Source organism: Macrobrachium nipponense, chromosome 25 (genome assembly GCF_015104395.2).
Source record: "Macrobrachium nipponense isolate FS-2020 chromosome 25, ASM1510439v2, whole genome shotgun sequence".
Taxonomy (NCBI): domain Eukaryota; kingdom Metazoa; phylum Arthropoda; class Malacostraca; order Decapoda; family Palaemonidae; genus Macrobrachium; species Macrobrachium nipponense.
In genome coordinates this window covers 73,758,307-73,782,537 of record NC_087214.1, presented here as the reverse complement: position 1 = coordinate 73,782,537, position 24,231 = coordinate 73,758,307, and the positions used below count along the sequence as shown (strand labels likewise).

The 24,231-nt window shown below is 41.6% G+C and overlaps 2 protein-coding genes across 3 annotated transcripts in view; one reads left to right on the top strand and one right to left on the bottom strand.

The window, feature by feature from the left end:
• LOC135199534 (probable serine/threonine-protein kinase dyrk2) overlaps window positions 1-4,671 on the bottom strand; it is a 42,392-nt gene extending 37,721 nt beyond the window's left edge. The window contains exon 1 of one of the 2 annotated variants that reach the window (XM_064227674.1): window positions 3,111-4,671. In XM_064227674.1, coding sequence (XP_064083744.1) covers window positions 3,111-3,275 — 165 coding nt within the window. In that variant the 5' untranslated portion in view covers window positions 3,276-4,671. The remainder of the gene's footprint in view (window positions 1-3,110) is intronic. The other variant, XM_064227675.1, reaches the window with a different exon arrangement.
• The window catches only part of LOC135199532 (glycerophosphocholine phosphodiesterase GPCPD1-like), a 157,750-nt gene that overhangs the window by 27,190 nt on the left and 106,329 nt on the right, over window positions 1-24,231 (top strand). The window lies entirely within an intron of this gene.

The following is a 24,231-nucleotide window of genomic DNA, read 5'->3' as shown; positions in this document are numbered from 1 at the left end:
CTTGGCATATGCAGGAGCAAGATTAGTAGCATAACTGATGGGGATTCGAACACCAACACCACCAGCACAATGAAACCAAAACAGCAACCTCCTTGGAAAAGGCGCCTGGAAAAGCAAATCATGGTGATGAGATCTGACTTGAGTAAACTGAAAGAGATGGCAGAAAAAAAGAAGGGCTAAGAAGCAAGAAAGAAGGGTTTGAAACTCAACGAGAAATACAAAGTAAAAGAGAGGGGACTAAACAACACAATAGAAGATGTAAAACAGAGGCTTAAGGCCAAAGCACATAAGATCCAACGGTACATGAACAGGAATAAGGGATCCACAAGAAACAAACTATTCGGAACCAACCAGAAAAAAGACTATACAGCCAACTAAGAGGGAAGACAACCCCCAAGAAATCCTGAAGCCGAACCAAGTAAGAGACTCTGGGAAAAAAACATATGGAGCAATCCGGTATCATACAACAAACATGCAACATGGCTCCAGGAAGTCAAGGAAGAAGAAACAGGGAGAGTAAAACAAAGATTCACAGAGATCACGACAGACACAGTCAGACACCAGCTAAAGAAAATGCCAAACTGGAAAGCCCCAGGTCCCGATGAAGTCCATGGATACTGGCTCAAAATTTTTCAAGGCCCTACACCCAAGAATAGCAGAACAACTCCAGCATTGTATCACAAATCACCATGCACCCAAATGGATGACCACAGGAAGAACATCCTTAGTACAAAAAGACAAGAGTAAGGGAAATATAGCCAGTAACTACAGGCCTATCACCTGCCTACCAATAATGTGGAAGTTACTAACAGGTATCATCAGCGAAAGGCTATACAACTACCTAGAGGAGACAAACACCATCCCCCACCAACAGAAAGGCTGCAGAAGGAAGTGTAGGGGCACAAAAGACCAGCTCCTGATAGACAAAATGGTAATGAAGAACAGTAGGAGAAGGAAACCCAACCCAAGCATGGCTTGGATAGAATATAAGAAAGCCTTCGACATGATACCACATACATGGCTAATAGAATGCCTGAAAATATATAGGGCAGAGGAAACACCATCAGCTTCCTCAAAAATACAATGTGCAACTGGAATACAATACTTACAAGCTCTGGAATAAGACTAGCAGAGGTTAATAATCAGGAGAGGATCTTCCAGGGCGACTCACTGTCCCCACTACCCCTCGTTAGTAGCCATGATTCCCATGACAAAAGTACTACAGAAGATGGATGCCGGGTACCAACTCAAGAAAAGAGGCAACAGAATCAACCATCTGATGTTCATGGACGACATCAAGCTGTATGGTAAGAGCATCAAGGAAATAGATACCCTAATCCAGACTGTAAGGATTGTATCTGGGGACATCAGGATGGAGTTTGGAATAGAAAAATGTGCCTTAGTCAACATACAAAAAGGCAAAGTAACGAGAACTGATGGGATAAAGCTACCAGATGGGAGCAACATCAAACACATAGATGAGACTGGATACAAATACCTGGGAATAATGGAAAGAGGGGATATAAAACACCAAGAGATGAAGGACACGATCAGGAAAGAATATATGCAGAGACTCAAGGCGATACTCAAGTCAAAACTCAACGCCGGAAATATGATTAATGCCATAAACACATGGGTAGTGCCAGTAATCAGATACAGCGCAGGAATAGTGGAATGGACTTCGCAGCATAGATCAGAAAACCAGGAAACATATGACAATACACAAAGCACTACACCCAAGAGCAAATACGGACAGACTATACATAACACGAAAGGAAGGAGGGAGAGGACTACTAAGTATAGACAACATCGAGAACAGAGCACCGGGGCAATATGTGAAAACCAGTGAAGACGAGTGGCTAAAGAGTGCATGGGAAGAAGGACTAATAAAAGTAGACGAAGACCCAGAAATATACAGACAGGAGAATGACAAACAGAACAGAGGACTGGCACAACAAACCAATGCACGGACAATACATGAGACAGACTAAAGAACTAGCCAGCGATGACACATGGCAATGGCTATAGAGGGGAGAGCTAAAGAAGGAAACTGAAGGAATGATAACAGCGGCACAAGATCAGGCCCTAAGAACCAGATATGTTCAAAGAACGATAGACGGAAATAACATCTCTCCCATATGTAGGAAGTGCAATACGAAAAATGAAACCATAAACCACATAGCAAGCGAATGTCCGGCACTTGCACAGAACCAGTACAAAAAGAGGCATGATTCAGTGGCAAACGCCCTCCATTGGAGCCTGTTATTATTATTATTACTATTATTATTAAAAAAACCACACACAAGCACACCATGAACGAAAACATTCCATTCCGCCTTAATACACCTACATCAATAGATGAGAAACATTACTGTCATCTTCAACTCTTATTATCTTATAAATTCTCCGGAATCTTACAAAGATTTATGTTTCTTATAAATTGTAATATCTTGGAAAACATTTGACATCTCATAAAACTCTTGGTATCTGGTAAAACACTTGCTATCTCATGAAACTCGTGGTATCTGGTAAAACATTTGCTATCTTGTAGGTCTCATATTTCTTAATACCTCATCAAATTCTATTATTTTTATAAAGCTATTAGAGGCCTATGACTATTTTTAAAATTAACAGAACTTCTTAAGATTCTCTTACTCTTACAAGTTTCAATATTTTATAACATTTCTTGTAGGGTGTTTACTATCTTGTATTCTTTTGATACTGGGTAAAACTTATAACTCAATATTTATGGTTTATTATTTGGCAAAGGGGTTTTCACGACCGCATGCCCTTCCTGTCATCAACCACAGTTATTGGCGGTGGGCCTCGCCTTTGACTAAAACAGTTTTCTAAGTTATTGGCGGTGGGCCTAGCCTTTGACAAAAAAAGTAAGACTGCGAGGCAGCAGCTGTCCTTTTAGTCGACTTTTACGACACACAGGACCTACGGCGGTATTATTCTTACACTCCTACCACTCTTGATATCCCCTAAAACTCTCATAACTCTTGATACCTCCTAGAACCCTTGCAACTCCTGGTATCTCCCAGAACCCTTGCAACTCCTACCAACAAACAAAACATGGAGAGGAGGAATAAGACCTCGAGACTCACGATTTTGTAGTTGAGTTGGAGAAGCTCCTTTTCGGCGGCCTTCCTGCGGTTGGCCTCCTGCTGCTGTCTCTTGTACTGATTGTATTTGTAGACCAGGTACATGCCGGGCACGGCCAGCGCCACCAGGGGCTTCATGAGGGCATTCTGCGCCAGGGGCCGGGGCATGGTGAAGCCCCCACCCCTGGACGTGGGCGAGGACGGAGGCGGGGGGCTGCTGGAAGAAGAAGCCAGAGAGACGTAGGAGGGCGACCCGGGCAGGACGATCCTCCGTCTGCTCCAGTGCGACGACGTCGAGGAGGAGTTCGACTGCGCCCCTGGGGAGTCCTGCTGCTGCTGAGGGGCAGGGGCTGGATGAGGGGACGACGAGGGTGGGGGTGAGGCACCCCCCCAGCCCACCTCGCCCTCTTCCTCTTCCTCCTCCTCCTCTTCCTCAAGGGCGGCGGCGGGCTCGGGCAAGGACGCGCTCCTCGGGAAACGCTTACGTCTCTTCGACTCCAAGTCGCTCGAGTCCTCACCTGGGGGGGCTGATGCACCCCATGAGGGGCACGCCGACGGCGACTGGGGCACTGAGGCGCTCCGACGGCGCCTTCGCGAGATGATGGAAGAGGGCGAGGACGACGCCGAAGGGTACAAGTGGGCGGGAGACGTCCTTCTGAGTCGCGACAGGAAGGATGATGATGACGACGACGACGGTGAGGCTGGCAGTAGCCGAGGGGGTGAGGTAGAAGGAGGGGGAATCAGGATGATAGGGGAGGAGGGGGAGGAGGAAGAGGTTGAGGGTGAGGAGGAGGGTGACTCACTCAGCCACGCGGCTGCAGGCTGCTGCTGCTGCTGCTGCTGCTGACGTCCAAGGCTTATGTTGCGACGTCCCTTACTGTGCTTCTTGCCCTTGGCTTCGACCCCCTCTTCCCCCTCCTCCTCCTCCTCCTCCTCCTCCTCCCCCTCCTCCTCCTGGACCAAAATCGACGACAGGGAGGAGGAGGATGACCTAGGGACGACGGAGGCTCCGACGGAAGGGCGTGTGCGTGGGCGTGGGCGGAGGCGTCGGTGTTTGCTAAAGGCCGCTGCGACGGGGGACGAGAAGAAGATCCTACGCTTGGACGACGTTGATGCTGTAGCTGCTGCTGACGAAGGCGAGGCGGAAGCAGTAGAAGAAGAAGGAGAGAGAGAGGACGTCCCTCTCTTCCCCTTTGCTTCGTCTCCTCCTCCTCCTCCTCCTCCTACTGCAGAAGGAGTTGGAGGGGAACGGGGAGAGCCCTGGAAGTAGGGCCTCGAGAGGAGCACCAGGGCCGCTGTTGAAGGCAGCGCGGCGGAGGACGAAGGAACGACGCTCAGAGAAGAAGAAGAAGTCGTAGCAGAGACGAGAGACAGAGGAACCAGAGGAACTGTCGAGGAGGAATAGGAGGAGAAGGAGGAGGAGGAGGTAGAGGAAGAAAGAGGAAGAGGAGAAGAAGAGGAGAGCTGACGAGGAGGCGAGCAAGACAGTGTGAATCAAGGGCAGGAGGGGGGAGCTGAACGGGCGCCGTGCGGCCACTCCAGCGCACACGGACCGACTGCTGCTGGTGGCCAGGTCGATACGAGAGAGCCCTGGCTGGCACTCACAAAGGCACGCACGCACGCACGAACACACACACACACAAACACGCGCACACACACAGCTCATACACAATCACGTAAATACCGTCGGTCGGGATAAACATAATACATCCATGGGGACCTTTCGAATTGCAAAGTTGCGACAGAGGGCCTCATTTCTACACTTACACCTACATACACACACCCTTTCACAATCGTGTATACACACCTTAGGTATTCTACACATAGTATACACCTTTTCGAAGCTACTACACCCACCTCTTTTCGAGTGTGTAAACAAACAGACACATTTCTGGGAGTTCAAGATGTCATTTGGTTTTGAGCTTCTTGAACTGAATGTACGCACGTGTGGGAGGCTACTCTCTCTCTCTCTCTCTCTCTCTCTCTCTCTCTCTCTCTCTCTCTCTCTCATACACACACACCTTTCGCACAAGTAATTAAATCGAGTAATTGTTCATACCTCTCTTCTCTCTCTCTCTCTCTCTCTCTCTCTCTCTCTCTCTCTCTCTCTCTCTCACACCTCACACAAGTAATTAAATCAAATAATTATTTGTAATCTCTCATATATATATATATATATATATATATATATATATATATATATATATATATATATATGAGAGAGAGAGCGAGAGAGAGAGAGAGAGAGAGAGAGAGAGGAGACAAATTGCAATGATGAAATCAAACACTAATAACTCCACGCTAGTTCCACATCATATTTGATTTAATGCAACGCATATAATATTAAGAAATATATTATATATATATATATATATATTATATATATATATCTATATATATATATATATATATTGCAATAAAAGTTCCCCAACCAAAGCTGATGCATACATGGTACACAAGGGCTCATCAGCAGCACATTTACCCCCTATCTATTATGTCCTAAACATCTAAATCTTTCTGAATCTTTTTCTCTTCCTTCCCCTGAAGACTTCTGATTTGTACTCATCATCTCAAAGGTTTTTATTCTATTTGCAAACATCCATACTTCACTTCCGTTGAGGAGAATTGGCTCAACAAACTACCCAGTCCTTTCCACATCTTCCATTCTTCCTTTCCCGCGAACAGTTCTAAGTTGTACTCAACAGCTTTTAAAGAAGATTCTGTCATTTTCATTCAGCATCCACACTTTACTTCCATAAAGGAGAGTTGGCTCAGAAGGCTTTTCAGACATTCCATCCATAGCCTCTATCCACAATTCAGGTTTCTCCTGAGCTGCTTCTCTCTCTTCACACACTCTAAGATCTCTCTCTCTCTCTCTCTCTCAACCCCAAAACACACATCATGTTTGAACTACAGCGGGCGTGATTTAATGGAGGAGGAGGACGGGGTGTGGGGGGTTGCGTAGGTCCCTTGATAAGACTACCTTAAAAAAAAAAAAAGAGAGCAAAATTTGGGCGGCCGGATATTGGCTTATGGGGCGCTCGATTTACCCTCATTAAAAGCTTCAGAAAGGCGGCGACGGTGATGGACTCTATTCTCTCCTGGTCTATTCATTTCTTCTCTCGTCTTCTTTCTTGGATCCCTCCTCTGTCTCCTCATTCGTTATTGGGAGAGGTATACGTGTATGTCTGGATTGTCTCCTCATTCGTTACTGGAAGAGGTGTACGTGTATGTCTGGATTGTCTCCTCATCCGTTACTGGAAGAGGTGTACGTATATGTCTGGATTGTCTCCTCATTCATTACTGGAAGAGGTACTATACGTGTATGTCTGGATTGTCTCCTCATTCGTTACTGGAAGAGGTATACGTGTATGTCTGGATTGTCTCCTCATTCGTTATTGGAAGAGTTATACGTGTATGTCTGGATTGTCTCCTCATTCGTTACTGGAAGAGGTACTATACGTGTATGTCTGGATTGTCTCCTAATTCGTTACTGGAAGAGGTATACGTATATGTCTGGATTGTCTCCTCATTCGTTTCTGGAAGAGGTACTATACGTGTATGTCTGGATAAAGCCTTTGATAGGCTTGTGACGTCTTTGTAACACTGTAACTAACTCCCTCGTAACGCCTCTGCAATGCATCAACAAGTACCTGTCATAGAGACATTACAACTCACGCCCGACATTTTATATAATAATGTAATGATTCTCATTATGTCAGCTCCAGTTCTCTCACGTTGACCGAGGCTGCTGTTGCGTACCAAGGGAAGCCTGGTCAAGGTGTCAGTTGCATTAACGTGATGACCTGCATAACTTAGGTTTTATTTTGCGTATCAGTTGCGTAACTCCAGGATTTTTTTCTGCGTGTAAATTCCGGAACTTTTTTCTTGTGTATAACTTGCGTAACACTAGGAGTGTTTTTTCTTATGTATAAATTGTGTATTCTAGTTTTTTTCTTACGTATCAAATGCGTAACTCCAGTAGTTTTTATTGTTACGTATCAAATGCGTAACTCCAGATTTTTTTTGCGTATAAATTTTGTATCTCCAGGAGTTGTTTCTTGCGTATGAAATGCATAACTCTAAGAACGTTTTCTTTCTTATAAATTACGTAAAACTCTAAGAACATTTTCTGTATAAATTATATAACTCCAAGAACGTTTTCTTTCGTATAAATTACGTAACTCTGAGAACGTTTTCTTTCGTATAAATTACGTAACTCTAAGAACGTTTTCTTTCGTATAAATTGAACAACGCCAGGGCCGTTTTCTTGAGCTTAAAAAGCGTAACCAGCAATTGCGTAACTCCAGGAGTATTTTCTTGCGTATAAATTGCGTAACTCAAGGTACGTTTTCCAGCATATAAATTGCGTAACTCCAGGAATATTTTCTTGCGTATAAATTGCGTAACTCAAGGTACGTTTACTTTTGTATAAGATGCGTAACTCCAGAAGTATTTTTTCGCGTATAAATTGCGTAACGAAAGGAACGTTTTCTAGCATCTAAATTGCGTAATTCCAGGAGTATTTTCTAGCGTATAAATTGCGTAACTTCAGGAGTATTTTCTTACGTATAAAATTGCGTAACTCAGGAACGTTTTCTTGTGTATAAGGTGCGTAACTTCAGGAGTGTATTCGTCAATTTACGCCCAAGTTACGCTAAGCCTTGGAACCTCATGCAATTCGGTTACGAAGAATATACAATAATAATAATAATAATAATAATAATAATAATAAAATAATAATAATAATAAATAATAATAATAATAATTAATATATGGGGCAGAGGAAAATACCATCAGCTTCCTCAAAAATACAATGCGCAACTGGAATACAATACTTACAAGCTCTGGAATAAGACTAGCAGAGGTTAATATCAGGAGAGGGATCTTCCAGGGCGACTCACTGTCCCCACTACTCTTCGTAGTAGCCATGATTCCCATGACAAAAGTACTACAGAAGATGGATGCCGGGTACCAACTCAAGAAAAGAGGCAACAAAATCAACCATCTGATGTTCATGGACGACATCAAGCTGTATGGTAAGAGCATCAAGGAAATAGATACCCTAATCCAGACTGTAAGGATTGTATCTGGGGACATCAGGATGGAGTTTGGAATAGAAAAATGCGCCTTAGTCAACATACAAAAGGCAAAAAAGTAAACGAGAACTGAAGGGATAAAGCTACCAGATGGGAGCAACATCAAACACACAGATGAGACAGGATACAAATACCTGGGAATAATGGAAGGAGGAGATATAAAACACCAAGAGATGAAGGACACGATCAGGAAAGAATATATGCAGAGACTCAAGGCGATACTCAATTCAAAACTCAATGGAGGAAATATGATAAAAGCCATAAACACATGGGCAGTGCCAGTAATCAGATACAGCGCAGGAATAGTGGAATGGACGAAGGCAGAACTCCGCAGCATAGATCAGAAAACCAGGAAACAAATGACAATACACAAAGCACTACACCCAAGAGCAAATACGGACAGACTATACATAACACGAAAGGAAGGAGGGAGAGGACTACTAAGTATAGAGGACTGCGTCAACATCGAAAACAGAGCACTGGGGCAAATATCTGAAAACCAGTGAAGACGAGTGGCTAAAGAGTGCATGGGAAGAAGGACTAATAAAAGTAGACGAAGACCCAGAAATATACAGAGACAGGAGAAAGACAGAAAAGAACAGAGGACTGGCACAACAAACCAATGCACGGACAATACATGAGACAGACTAAAGAACTAGCCAGCGATGACAATTGGCAATGGCTACAGAGGGGAGAGCTAAAGAAGGAAACTGAAGGAATGATAACAGCGGCACAAGATCAGGCCCTAAGAACCAGATATGTTCAAAGTACGATAGATGGAAATAACATCTCTCCCATATGTAGGAAGTGCAATACGAAAAATGAAACCATAAACCACATAGCAAGTGAATGCCCGGCACTTGCACAGAACCAGTACAAAAAGAGGCATGATTCAGTGGCAAAAGCCCTCCACTGGAGCCTGTGCAAGAAACATCAGCTACCTTGCAGTAATAAGTGGTACGAGCACCAACCTGAAGGAGTGATAGAAAACGATCAGGCAAAGATCCTCTGGGACTATGGTATCAGAAAAAACAGATAGGGGGGGTGATACGGGTGCAAACAGACCAGACGTGACGTTGATTGACAAAGTCAAGAATAAAGTATCACTCATTGATGTCGCAATACCATGGGACACCAGAGTTGAAGAGAAAGAGAGGGAAAAAAAAAATGGATAAGTATCAAGATCTGAAAATAGAAATAAGAAGGATATGGGATATGCCCGTGGAAATCGTACCCATAATCATAGGAGCACTAGGCACGATCCCAAGATCCCTGAAAAGGAATCTAGAAAAAACTAGAGGCTGAAGTAGCTCCAGCACTCATGCAGAAGAGTGTGATCCTAGAAACGGCACACATAGTAAGAAAAGTGATGACTCCTAAGGAGGCAGGATGCAACCCGGAACCCCACACTATAAATACCACCCAGTCGAATTGGAGGACTGTGATAGAGAAAAAAAAAAAAAAAAAAAAAATAATAATAATTAATTATTTTTATAATAATATTTTATTAAAAATAATGGCAGAATTCACAGAATTGATGTTTTGTACAATATTCTTTCAATTCTCCTTATGATTTGCATTTCTGGCACGCTGGCATTATAAAGCAGCTGTCCAAAATGTTCATCGTGCTGTAGGTCGTCAACGGAAATTTCGGGTGGGCTGGTGTTATCAAAGGCAAACTGGTTATCAGGGGCAGGCTGGGGTCGTCAACAGGTATACAGGTGCGTTTCGTAGGTCGGGAACAGGCCGTAGTCGTCAGGGGTCTATCCGGTATTTCTTGTTAGAAATACGACCTACAGCACGATGAATATTGGACAGCTGCTTTATAATACCAGCGTGCCAGAAAGGCAAATCATAAGGAGAATTGAAAGAATATTGTACAAAATCAATTCTGTGAATTCTGCCATTATTTTTAATAAAACTTGTTTGAAAGAAGGTCTGTTTCCAGCATACACAATAATAATAATAATAATAATATCATTGACCAGCACCTTCTTGACCTGCGAATAAGTTCATTGTTCCGAGATTTAAAAAAAATCACTTCCGTGGGATCGATCCCTTTTGGAGCACCAGTTCTGTTTCTCGATTGGGGGCAACGCTTGATTACATTCTTCTTCTTCTTCTTATTATTATTATTATTATTATTTTTTTTTTTGCTCTATCACAGTCCTCCAATTCGACTGGGTGGTATTTATAGTGTGGGGTTCCGGGTTGCATCCTGCCTCCTTAGGAGTCCATCACTTTTCTTACTATGTGTGCCGTTTCTAGGATCACACTCTTCTGCATTAGTCCTGGAGCTACTTCAGCCTCTAGTTTTTCCAGATTCCTTTTCAGGGATCTTGGGATCGTGCCTAGTGCTCCTATGATTATGGGTACGATTTCCACTGGCATATCCCATATCCTTCTTATTTCTATTTTCAGATCTTGATACTTATCCATTTTTCCCTCTCTTTCTCTTCAACTCTGGTGTCCCATGGTATTGCGACATCAATGAGTGATACTTTCTTCTTGACTTTGTCAATCAACGTCACGTCTGGTCTGTTTGCACGTATCACCCTATCCGTTCTGATACCTATAGTCCCCAGAGGATCCTTTGCCTGATCGTTTTCTATCACTCCTTCAGGTTGGTGCTCGTACCACTTATTACTGCAAGGTAGCTGATGTTTCTTGCACAGGCTCCAGTGGAGGGCTTTTGCCACTGAATTATGCCTCTTTTTGTACTGGTTCTGTGCAAGTGCCGGGCATTCGCTTGCTATGTGGTTTATGGTTTCATTTTTCGTATTGCACTTCCTACATATGGGAGAGATGTTATTTCCGTCTATCGTTCTTTGGACATATCTGGTTCTTAGGGCCTGATCTTGTGCCGCTGTTATCATTCCTTCAGTTTCCTTCTTTAGCTCTCCCCTCTGTAGCCATTGCCAATTGTCATCGCTGGCTAGTTCTTTAGTCTGTCTCATGTATTGTCCGTGCATTGGTTTGTTGTGCCAGTCCTCTGTTCTGTCTGTCTTTCTCCTGTCTCTGTATTTTTTATATTCTGGGTCTTCGTCTACTTTTATTAGTCCTTCTTCCCATGCACTCTTGAGCCACTCATCTTCACTGGTTTTCAGATATTGCCCAGTGCTCTGTTTTCGATGTTGACGCAGTCCTCTATACTTAGTAGTCCTCTCCTCCTTCCTTTCGTGTTATGTATAGTCTGTCCGTATTTGCTCTTGGGTGTAGTGCTTTGTGTATTGTCATATGTTTCCTGGTTTTTCCTTGATCTATGCTGCGGAGTTCTGCCTTCGTCCATTCCACTATTCCTGCGCTGTATCTGATTACTGGCACTGCCCATGTGTTTATGGCTTTTATCATATTTCCTCCATTGAGTTTTGACTTGAGTATCGCCTTGAGTCTCTGCATATATTCTTTCCTGATCGTGTCCTTCATCTCTTGGTGTTTTATATCTCCTCCTTCCATTATTCCCAGGTATTTGTATCCTGTCTCATCTATGTGTTTGATGTTGCTTCCATCTGGTAGCTTTATCCCTTCAGTTCTCGTTACTTTGCCTTTTTGTATGTTGACTAAGGCGCATTTTTCTATTCCAAACTCCATCCTGATGTCCCCAGATACAATCCTTACAGTCTGGATTAGGGTATCTATTTCCTGATGCTCTTACCATAAAGCTTGATGTCGTCCATGAACATCAGATGGTTGATTCTGTTGCCTCTTTTCTTGAGTTGGTACCCGGCATCCATCTTCTGTAGTACTTTTGTCATGGGAATCATGGCTACTACGAAGAGTAGTGGGGACAGTGAGTCGCCCTGGAAGATCCCTCTCCTGATATTAACCTCTGCTAGTCTTATTCCAGAGCTTGTAAGTATTGTATTCCAGTTGCGCATTGTATTTTTGAGGAAGCTGAGGTGGTGTCCTCTGCCCCATATATTTTCAGGCATTCTATTAGCCATGTGTGTGGTATCATGATCGAAAGGCTTTCTTATAGTCTATCCATGCCATGCTTAGGTTGGTTTTCCTTCTTCCTACTGTTCTTCATTACCATTTTGTCTATCAGGAGCTGGTCTTTTTGTGCCCCCTACAATTTCCTTCTGCAGCCTTTCTGTTGGTGGGGGATGGTGTTTGTCTCCTCTAGGTAGTTGTATAGCCTTTCACTGATGATACCTGTTAGTAACTTCCACATTATTGGTAGGCAGGTGATAGGCCTGTAGTTACTGGCTATATTTCCCTTACTCTTGTCTTTTTGTACTAAGGATGTCTTCCTGTGGTCATCCATTTGGTGCTTGGTGATTTGAGATACAATGCTGGAGTTGTTCTGCTATTCGTGGGTGTAGGGCTTTGAAGTTTTTGAGCCAGTATCCATGGACTTCATCGGGACCTGGGGCTTTCCAGTTTGGCATTTTCTTTAGTTGGTGTCTGACTGTGTCTGTCGTGATCTCTGTGAATCTTTGTTTTATTCTCCCTGTTTCTTCTTCCTTGACTTCCTGGAGCCATGTTGCATGTTTGTTGTGTGATACCGGATTGCTCCATATGTTTTCCCAGAGTCTCTTACTTGGTTCGGCTTCAGGAATTTCTGGGTGGTTGTCTTCCCCTCTTAGTTGGCTGTATAGTCTTTTCTGGTTGGTTCCGAATAGTTTGTTCTGTTGGTATCCCTTATTCCTGTTCATGTACCGTTGGATCTTGTGTGCTTTGGCCTTAAGCCTCTGTTTTACATCTTCTATTGTGTTGTTTAGTCCCCTTTCTTGTACTTTGTATTTCTCGTTGAGTTCCTCCCTTGTTTTCTTGCTTCTTAGCCTTTTTTCTGCCATCTCTTTCAGTTTTACTCAAGTCAGATCTCATCACCATGATTTGCTTTTCCAGGCGCCTTTTCCAAGGAGGTTGCTGTTTTGGTTTCTGTTGGGTTGTTGGGTGTTGCTGGTGGTGTTGGTGTACGAATCCCCATCAGTTCTGCTACTAATCTTGCTCCTGCATATACCAAGTTATTTGTTTCTGTGATACTGGTGGTGTGTATTATGCCCATTATTCATTGACCTCACTTGTTTTCTCCCTTAATTTCTTTGGTGTTGTAGGCTTTCATGGAGGGGATCTTTGTTCTCATCTGTATCTGGCTCCATCCATTGTCTAATCTTTTCTACCATTCCGTCCTCTCTGTTACTTCGTCGGTGTTTCTTCGTGTGTCGTTGTTTGGTACCTCATCCTCTCTGTCGTCTTCTGTGGCATCGTCTCTCAGTTCGTCTTCGTGTAATTCGTTGTCGTGTGACATTTCCCTTTCCAGTTCTTCTCTTTCTGTTGGGGAGAGCCAGTTCTTTTTCTTTATGTTCCTTACTTGGTCTGCCAGCCTCTGTTCTGTTTGGGGGGTGTTATTCCTCTCATTCCAGATGTTGACCAATCTTCTTCTATATCCTCTCTCCGTCGGGTTGCTTCTGATGTAGCATCTCCATATTTCCTTATTTTCTTCTCTTGTCCATTTCTTCCTTTTTGCCTCTGTAGCTCCAATCTCAGGCTGTTGATTACTGTCGTTGTGGTGATCAGTTGCTGGATGACGACCTCCAAGTACCTGACCGTCTTCCCCTTCAATTGGGTTGAATACCTGGTTGCCGGACGAAGCTCCTCTGTTGCCAGAGGTTCCATTTACGTCGTTGTCGTTTATTCCTTCATTTCTTTCCATCATTGCTGAGTTTTGCTATTTAGCCCATAGCTGGACCCTACCCCATCAGGGATAGGTACTCAATTACAGCTGAGTAGACTGAGGAAATTATGGTAAAGATCCTTTCCCAAGGAATCAACGCCGAGGAGAGCGGTCACCCATCCAACGACTGACCAGCCCCAATGTTGCTTAACTTGACTTAAGTCTATTATTATTATTATTATTATTATTATTATTATTACTATTATTATTATTAATTATTGTTATTCTTATTATTATCATCATCATTATTATTATTATTATTATTATTATTATTATTATTATTATTATTATTATTATTATATGGTGAGCCAGTCTCTCCTATATGGCATACATATTCACCCGTGATCCCTGCGCAACAAACGCCTTTCATAGAGAGAGAGAGAGAGAGAGAGAGAGAGAGAGAGATAAACTCGCTTTAGTATACCATAAGCATTCCCTTGGATGGTAGAAAACGTGTCAAAGAAAACGGCCCTATAATATTATCGGGTTCTCTCTCATTTTTGTTTCGCGATCTTTATCGTTATTTTGTGTCAATTTTCCACTCGTACTTAAAGTAGCAATGCGAAAATACTGGGAGAATTTAACAGAATCTGAATTAAATCCTCATTTAGTTTCGTAGTCTTTGACTTTTAAGGCTACAATGTTACCCTTTGAGGTATATATATATATATTATATATATATATATATATATATATATATAATATATATATATATATATATATATATATATCTATATTATTGCGCATGTATTTTTGGTAGGCTATATAGTCTTTTTTTTATTGAATTTGATGAGGAGGAAAAAAAACCATTGCTTTTCATCTGTAATTATTATTATTATTATTATTATTATTATTATTATTATTATTATTATTATAGAGGCCCCTTTTGCTGATCACCGCAATTACATGTTCACCCCAGATCGACGACGTGGCGATGAGATCTCCCCTTGGGGTCCTTTTTTTTTGCGCCAAGTTCTATATGGGTACCGTCGAAGAGAGGGTCTTACAGATTTCCAGGAAACCGAGGATGTACGTGCGCTACATTGATGACACCTTCATCTGCGCCGACTCCCAGGATGAGATAGAGCAGCTGCGACGTGCATTCCACGACCACAGCTGCCTCACGTTCACGATTGAACATTGCCAAGATCGCCGCCTCCCCTTCCTTGACGTCCTTGTCGAACAGCGAGATTCTGAATTCAGCACGAGGGTGTACACGAAGCCGACGAGCCTGGGAATGTGCATGAACGGTGAGAGTGAATGCCCTGAGAGGTATAAGCGCTCCACCATCAGGCGGGCCTTCGTCAGGAGGGCCCCCTCTCACACTGCTCCTCCTGGAATGACACACAGTGAGTTGGAGCGCGCCGCCCAGGTCCTCGTCGACAACGGACACACCAATCGTGCTGTTGATGAGTCAATAAGGAAAAGTATGGATGCCTGGTACCACCAGGAACCCCGCCCCGACGTTGCAGAGCCCATCAAGCTTTTCTACAAGGGGCACTTCCACCGGAGGTACAAGGAGGACGAACAAGCCCTCAAAAAGATCATCGAGGAAAACGTCAGCCCCGCCGACCCAGACAGAAATATTAAAATAATTATATATCATAAAACGAAGAAGACGAGCAGCCTGGTGATGAGAAACAATCCTTCGGCGCCCCTGCAGGATCCCTTGAAGAAGACGAGTGTGGTCTACCGTTACACATGCCCCGTCCGAGGATGCCTCGGCAAATACGTCGGTATGACCTCCATGCGTTTCTCCAAGCGAATCTCCTGCCACGCCCAAGAAGGAGCCATATTCAACCACGCCAGGACTGCTCATAACAAACGGATAAAAAGAAATGATATTATCCCTAATATCATAATAATAGATCACAACAGATCCCCGACGTCTGCGCCTCCTAGAAGCCCTTCATATAGGTAAGGAGAAACCAAACTTAAATATAACTCAAGAAACGTTTCTCCTTCCCACCGCCGCCCGGAGAGCAGCGAGCGACCCCCTGACGATGCCACAGGATGATACGATTCCTGCTACAGACGGAATTCCTGACGTTCATACCCAGGCACACTACTGTAGCGCTCGCACGAGAGAATCCCCGAGACCTTCGAGGCGAGATCCACGGCTTCGCCCAAGACCGGCCTGACCAATGAGAATGCAACTCTAGTCCGTGCCGCCTATAAATACGTTCCGCAAACTTTCTTGCTACAATCTCTTCAACCGACTCGTCCGAAGATGACCTACGAGAAGGTCGAAACGTCACGTAATACCAGCTATACCAGCACCAACACCAGCCCTTAAACCAAAGACGACCCTGGCCCGAACTGAACTGCGCTTACGGAATAATACCGGCACTGACGACGACCTCTGCTTTACCTGGACCTGATATCCTGTTCTAATAAAAGATTCCTTCAGCATTTACAATTTTCTTAAAATTCCCAATATGAATATTGGCCAGTTACTCAGAAACATCGCTGAGCCTGAGAAGCGAATTGTAAGGAAAATAGAAAAAAACACTATAATAAAATCAACTCGCTTAATTCTGCCATCCTTTTTAACAGTATTTGCCCAAAAGAGGGTCTTCTACCAAAATATTATTATTATTATTATTATTGTATTTAATAGATTGCGAAGAACGTTGTATTCTGGGAAATAAATGTGTATACATAATATATATATATATATATATATATATATATATATATATGTGTGTGTGTGTATGTGTATAACTGAATCACGAAAGTTAGGAACGTGATAAATCAATAAATAAAGGTATATGCCACGAGGGAAAATAAACAACGGAGTATCCGCGAGATCATTCGACGTTCAACCGTCCTTTACTAAGGACTTTTGAACGTTGAAAGATCTCGCGGATACCACGTGTTTATTTTCCCTCGTGGCATATACCTTTATATATATATATATATATATATATATATATATATATATATAATATATATATATATATATATATATATGTGTGTGTGTATAGGTAGATCTACAGTACTATTCCGCGGCGGCCTAGACTATGGCAGTTACGGTTTTCTATGCAGTTTTACCTCTTGAACAAGAATTTCGGTAGATCTAGGGTACTTATTTGCGGCGGCCTAGACTATGGCAGTTACGGTTTTTCTATGCAGTTTTACCTACTGAACAAGAATTTTAAGTAATATTTATTCGGACGACTGTAATTAACCCCCAGGGGCCAGTACTAAACACGGCGGAATACATTGGACGCCCAATCCGTAGTGGATGTCGTATCCGCGGTTACGTTCCTTGCAGTCCGTGCGGAACTATTCTGTAGAATTACCTATATATATATATATATAATATATATATATATATATATATATATATATATATATATATTACTCCCACTCCATTTCAGTGACCTCATAGGCCCCACCTTTTAACCAATCATATCCGATCCTTTAGGGATTGACAAACACCATTAGGCTGATGCTATATAAGAAGCATTTCTTTCTCTCTAAGATGTCTCGCAATCCTCATATAGTAGGTGTTTCTCGCCTTGGGCACATCACAACTGTGCCCCGGAGCACTGGCACCCGTACTAGATCCTAGGAGACTGAATGCCCCCCGTTCTAGGGGTCTTATTCCACCCCCAAAGGATTCACAAACCCCTTTGCTTACATTTCCTAGGGCAATAGTCGCTTAGACTACTGCTTGCTGCCATTACTGTTGTATTTATATTTGAAGTTGAACTGGCCACAATACATACATTTATATATATATATATATATATATATATATATATATATATATAATATATATACAGTGGCGTTCCTGAGGGGGCGGAGAGGGGCTGTTCGAAATCGGCCTCCGGGCCCCAAAAAAGTGAAGGGGGGGAGACCCCAGAATGCGAAATTTAACCATTGCTGCTATGACAGGACAAGCTAAACCCAGTGTCCCCAGAAATGGTTAAGGGCCCCATTTATATTTGGACCCGAAAGTTATGGGCTCCAATTTCCAATTTTGTGAACAAAAATGTAACAAAAATGTCGTGTAAAAGAAATGGGGCTCTCCAGGGAACCCCCCCCCCCCCTCCCAATCGTAGAGTCCATTAATGACCTTCTCATACGGATCGGAGGAGGGTGGGTATAAACGCTGATTGGGGTAAGGACAGTGCCGATCTAAGACAATTAATTACTGCTTATAGGGGTCCTTAATTATCCTCTGAGGGTCCCCATAATGGCCCTAGTTGCCCAGATAATACACATTCAAAAGATTCAATGAATCTGGCCTTCTGCTTAAACCCAGGGGGCCTGGACCAGCCCTGGGTAACGGGATTTGGGCAACTTTCTGATATTTGCATTTACAAGTGCCTTTAAAATGATCCTACATTTGCTCGTTTTCTTATAATTTTCACGGGGGTGGGGGAGGGGGTTTACAGCGACTCTCACCCCATGAACCCCCTAGCTGCTTTGGCTTGCTTCGCTCGCCTCCCACCCCACAAGAGGGGACCCCAAATGGGACTGTGCCCCTCGGGCACCCAAATGTCTAAGAACGCCCTTGTGTGTGTGTGTGTGTATAACTTGAACTCTTCACGACGCAGAGTAACAGATCTAACTAAAGTCGTATCGAGCTCAAACAATCCCTTATTGTTTACAAATCACAATCAAGTCGAGAATTCGAAGAAGAAGAATGAAGGATTGTAACTTTTAAAGACAAGACTACAAACGCATTTCGACTCCGAGGTCACACTGATCTCTCTTTTGTTTGCAAACTAAAGTCTGGCTGCATTGGGATGACATTACGTAAACGAACATGAGTCTAGGAGTCACTAATTCAGCCCATTTGTAACTGTGAAAACTGCGTGGAAATGAATGGTATATATAAATATACATCAATATCAAGTCTTTAAGTGACCAGTCGACTCTCTCTCTCTCTCTCTCTCTCAAAGCAGTAGGTGTCTGAATCCTCTGTATGCTAACTGCGTTTAATTGTTTAACCGTCAGATTTCCCTCGCACCGTAGACTGAGAACGCCAGGCTGATGTATTTCGGCAATTTCTTGAATAAAGGACTTGAATTTGTGAGAGTTTTAGAGTAAAAATGATAAAGCTTGTGTCGTAATTCATATCGTTAGAAAGTAAGAATCTGAAAAGCAAAATTCACCAATATACTCCACAAGTTTTTGTGGTACAAGTTTTTGTGGCTGACGTTTTGACAGTGTTAACTTTTTTTTTTTATTTCAAATCCCGCCGTCAGATAATCTTCAGCAATGCAGTCATCACGTTTTACTGTTAAGTTTAACCAACCTGCGAAGAAATGTTTCGTAATTCAACCCTCGAATGAGGCATGCCAAAAATGCCGCTAGGCCTATGAGGACAACGCACCTATTTATTTATTTATTTATTTTTTTTTTTTAGCTAGGCTTAACATACCTCTGGCTCGCTTCAAACCGGTTTTTCTTCGCCGTAGCTTCCTGTAGCCGAAGAACCGAAAGGGGGAACGGGTATTTTGCTGTTTATAACGACTATTCTTCGTTGATTATAGACCACTTGTTTATTTTATTATAAAGACTATTATTCGTTCCTTATAGACAATATCAAATGTGTATATTCCTCCAAAAAGGTTTGGAATATTTCAACTGAAACTGGTTATAGTGGTTGGGACGCTATGCCCAACTTATAGGCCTAACCAACGACACTACCCGGATTCGATCCCCGTGCGAGTCTGAACGTTTTAGATACCTTCTTCTACATCTCATTGGACAGTCTAGTGACCTAGGCTATGAAATATGTAGTACTCCGTAGTTGGTTGACTATGATGGAGTCAACCTAGGTCAGAGAACGGTTGTGTCATACCTAGGGCTCAGAGCGTCAAACCTAGATGCATACACTCGCAAAAAAGAAGGAAAAAAAAGGGAGAGCACATTGATAATGGAGGAAAATTCTAATGAGATGTTGACTTAATTATGCAAATAACATGCCGGAACCCCTATTCAGGTGTTGATTTATTTCGTTAGTCCTTTAACCCAATAACAACCGTATGTTTGACAAATTTATTCTTGACCTATTTCCAGCATCGCTGAAACCGAACACTCGGCGGAATATACATTAAACCACTGACAAGAATTAATTCAAAACGGTTTTACGATGATTATAAGGAAAAAAAAAACCTTGGAACGAGTGTGATGTGACCTGACATATATTTGTACTGCAGAGTTGTTATTTAAACAACCTCTGTTGCCCTAAAGATAAAAATAAGTAAAAAAAAAAAAAAAAAAAAGTACAAAAGACTGAAGTGTTTTTGAGTGGCGGGAAAACGCCCGTTCATTTATTGCCATGAACGATTAAAAAAAAAAAAAAAAAACTGATCGTTCAGTAGAACCGTATCTCACGGGGTGGTAAACAGTCCGTCGTATTACTGCAACATGAACGATCAAATAGAGCCGAGATCATTCAGCAGAACCATTTCTCAGGGGGCGGAAAACAGTCCGTTGTATTATTGCCACATGAACGGCCAAATAGAGCTGAGATCGTTCAGTAGAACCGTATCTCACGGGGTAGTAAACAGTCCGTTGTATTATTGCCACATGAACGGTCAAATAGAGCTGAGATCGCTCAGTAGAGCCGTATCTCACGGGGTGGTAAACAGTCCGTCGTATTACTGCCACATGAACGGTCAAATAGAGCCGAGATCGTTCAGCAGAACCGTTTCTCAGGGGGCGCAAAACAGTCCGTCGTATTACTGCCACATGAACGGTCAAATAGACCTAAGATCGTTCAGTAGAACCGTTTCTCAGGGGGCGCTAAACATTCCGTTGTATTATTGCCCCATGAACGTTCAGGTTTCAGGTAAATTTTGCCTTATCTTAGCTGATATTATAGACATCAACTGTCCTATTAAGAGAGAGAGAGAGAGCAATATATGTCTTCCTAGACTTGAACTACAATAGCTGTCGGCTAAACATGACAACGAATAGAAAATAAAACGAAAAAATTAATTACAATGACAATTAAATATATTTACAGAAGCTCTTAAAAAAAAAAGAATATTGAAACGCGAACCTATGTCATTGAACACAGCCTTCGCTTGTGCAAGCAAATATTGCCATAAATTACGATTGTAATGATCAGTGACTGTATCTGATCAACCTACGCTTTTATTAAGCATTTGTAGTATAGACACGTAACTTCGCCTGAATTATATGTACTTATTATACATAAACGTGTCCACCTCCTGAATATATATTGTTTTATTAAAGAAATTAAATGTGCTTGCGTACAAGCACGGACTCAATAGACAAATCACATTTGCTTGCTTGCTTGCTTTTTTTTTCTTACATGTTGTTGACTGACATTTCCCGCGACCCCTTTGGATATATTTATATATATATATGAATAATTATCACATCGAACCGTGATCCATTTATATATCAATTCAAGCTACAAATGTCCTTTAATATCTAAATTCACTTACCTATCCCAAATGATAATATTTTCATATATTGTACCGAAGGGGAATTTTTTAATTGATAATAATTTCGTCCCCCCATGGGATCGAACCACCGTCCAAGTGGACGGGGACGAAATCAGGACAGTCAGTGACGCTATCCAATGAGCCAACAGAGACGCTATAAGTTCATATCGATTCTGACCTTACAAATCACCCTCGACCTGGGTGCTTTCGTAATTAGAATCGATATGAAACCCCGTCTACCATGTTGGCCAATTCGAGCGTTTGACAGCACGTAGCCTTTTGTTATGAATAATTATCACATCGAACCGTGATCCATTTATATATCAATTCAAGCTACAAATGTCCTTTAATATCTAAATTCACTTTACCTCCCAAATGATATATTTTCATATATGTACCGAAGGGGAATTTTTTAATTGATAATAATTTCGTCCCCCCATGGGATCGAACCACCGTCCAAGTGGACGGGGACGAAATCAGGACAGTCAGTGACGCTATCCAATGAGCCAACAGAGACGCTATAAGTTCATATCGATTCTGACCTTACAAATCACCCTCGACCTGGGTGCTTTCGTAATTAGAATCGATATGAAACCCCGTCTACCATGTTGGCCAATTCGAGCGTTTGACAGCACGTAGCCTTTTGTTATGAATAATTATCAACATCGAAACCGGTGATCCATTTATATTATCAATTCAAGCTTACAAATGTCCTTTAATATCCATTAAATTCACTTTACCTTCCCAAATGATTGTATTTTCAATATATGTACCGAAGGGGAATTTTTTAATTGATAATAATTTCGTCCCCCCATGGGATCGAACCACCGTCCAAGTGGACGGGGACGAAATCAGGACAGTCAGTGACGCTATCCAATGAGCCAACAGAGACGCTATAAGTTCATATCGATTCTGACCTTACAAATCACCCTCGACCTGGGTGCTTTCGTAATTAGAATCGATATGAAACCCCGTCTACCAATGTTGGCCAATTCGAGCGTTTGACAGCACGGTTCGATGTGATAATTATTCATAACAAAAGGCTACGTGCTGTCAAACGCTCGAATTGGCCAACATGGTAGACGGGGTTTCATATCGATTCTAATTACGAAAGCACCCAGGTCGAGGGTGATTTGTAAGGTCAGAATCGATATGAACTTATAGCGTCTCTGTTGGCTCATTGGAATAGCGTCACTGCACTGTTCCTGATTTTCGTCCCCGTCCCACTTGGGACGGTTGGATGGATTCGATTCCCACTGGGGGGGACGAAATTATTATCAATTAAAAAATTCCCCTTCGGTACATATATGAAAATATATCATTTGGGAGGTAAAAGAAATGAATTTAGATATTAAAGGACATTTGTAGCTTGAATTGATATATAAATGGATCACGGTTCGATGTGATAATTATTCATAACAAAAGGCTACGTGCTGTCAAACGCTCGAATTGGCCAACATGGTAGACGGGGTTTCATATCGATTCTAATTACGAAAGCACCCAGGTCGAGGGTGATTTGTAAGGTCAGAATCGATATGAATCGTTATAGCGTCTCTGTTGGCTCATTGGATAGCGTCACTGACTGTCCTGATTTCGTCCCCGTCCCACTTGGACGGTGGTTCGATCCCATGGGGGGACGAAATTATTATCAATTAAAAAATTCCCCTTTGGTACATATATGAAAATATATCATTTGGGAGGTAAAGTGAATTTAGATATTAAAGGACATTTGTAGCTTGAATTGATATATATATATATATATATATATATATATATATATATATATATATATACATATATATATATATATTTCTGAGGAATTATCGCGTTTCTTTTTTTTAGTCCTCGGTCCGCAAATCGACAAGGACAGCTTTCCGCGTCGGAATTCGGCACGGTAAAAATGTGGGTTTCATTAATTTATTTTATTTATTTGCATGTTAGTAAGCGAAATTTGTCATGATCCAATGTCTGTAGAGTAAACATGACCCTTCAGATGGCAACACTAATGAATATTCCCCATATATATATATATATATATATATATATATATATATATATATATATATATATATATAGATATATATATATATATATATATATATATTAATTCACAAGAATAATTGTGCTATATTCCCTAATATTTATTTGATAATTCTGAGGAATAATCATCGCATTCCCTAATATCATTTGATAATCTTTAGGAATAATCGTCGCATATTCCCTAATATTTATCTGATAATTCTGAGGAATAATCGTCGCGTAATCCTTAATATCTATTTGATAATCCTGAGGAATAATCGTCGCATATTCCCTAATGTTTATTTGAGAATCTTGAGGAATAATCATTACATATGCCCTAATATTTATTTGATAATCCTTAGGAATAATCGTCGCATATTCCATGACATTTATTTGATAATCCTGAGGAATAATCCTCGCATATCCCTAATATTTATCTGATAATTCAGAGGAATAATCGTAGCATGTTCCCTAATATTTATTTGATAATCCTGAGGAATAATCCTCGCATATTCCATAATATTTATCTGATAATTCTGAGGAATAATCGTCACATATTCCCTAATATTTTTTTGATAATCCTTAGGAATAATCGTCGCATATTTCCTAATATTTATCTGATAATTCTGAGGAATAATTGTCACATATTCCCTAATATTTATTTGATAATCTGAGGAATAATCGTCGCATATTTCCTAATATTTATCTGATAATTCTTAGGAATAATTGTCGCATATTCCCTAATATTTATTTGATAATCTGAGGAATAATCGTCGCATATTCCCTAATATTTATTTGATAATCCGGAGGAATAATCGTCGCATATTCCCAAATATTTATCTGATAATCATTGGGAATAATTGTTATATGTTCCGTTATATTTATTT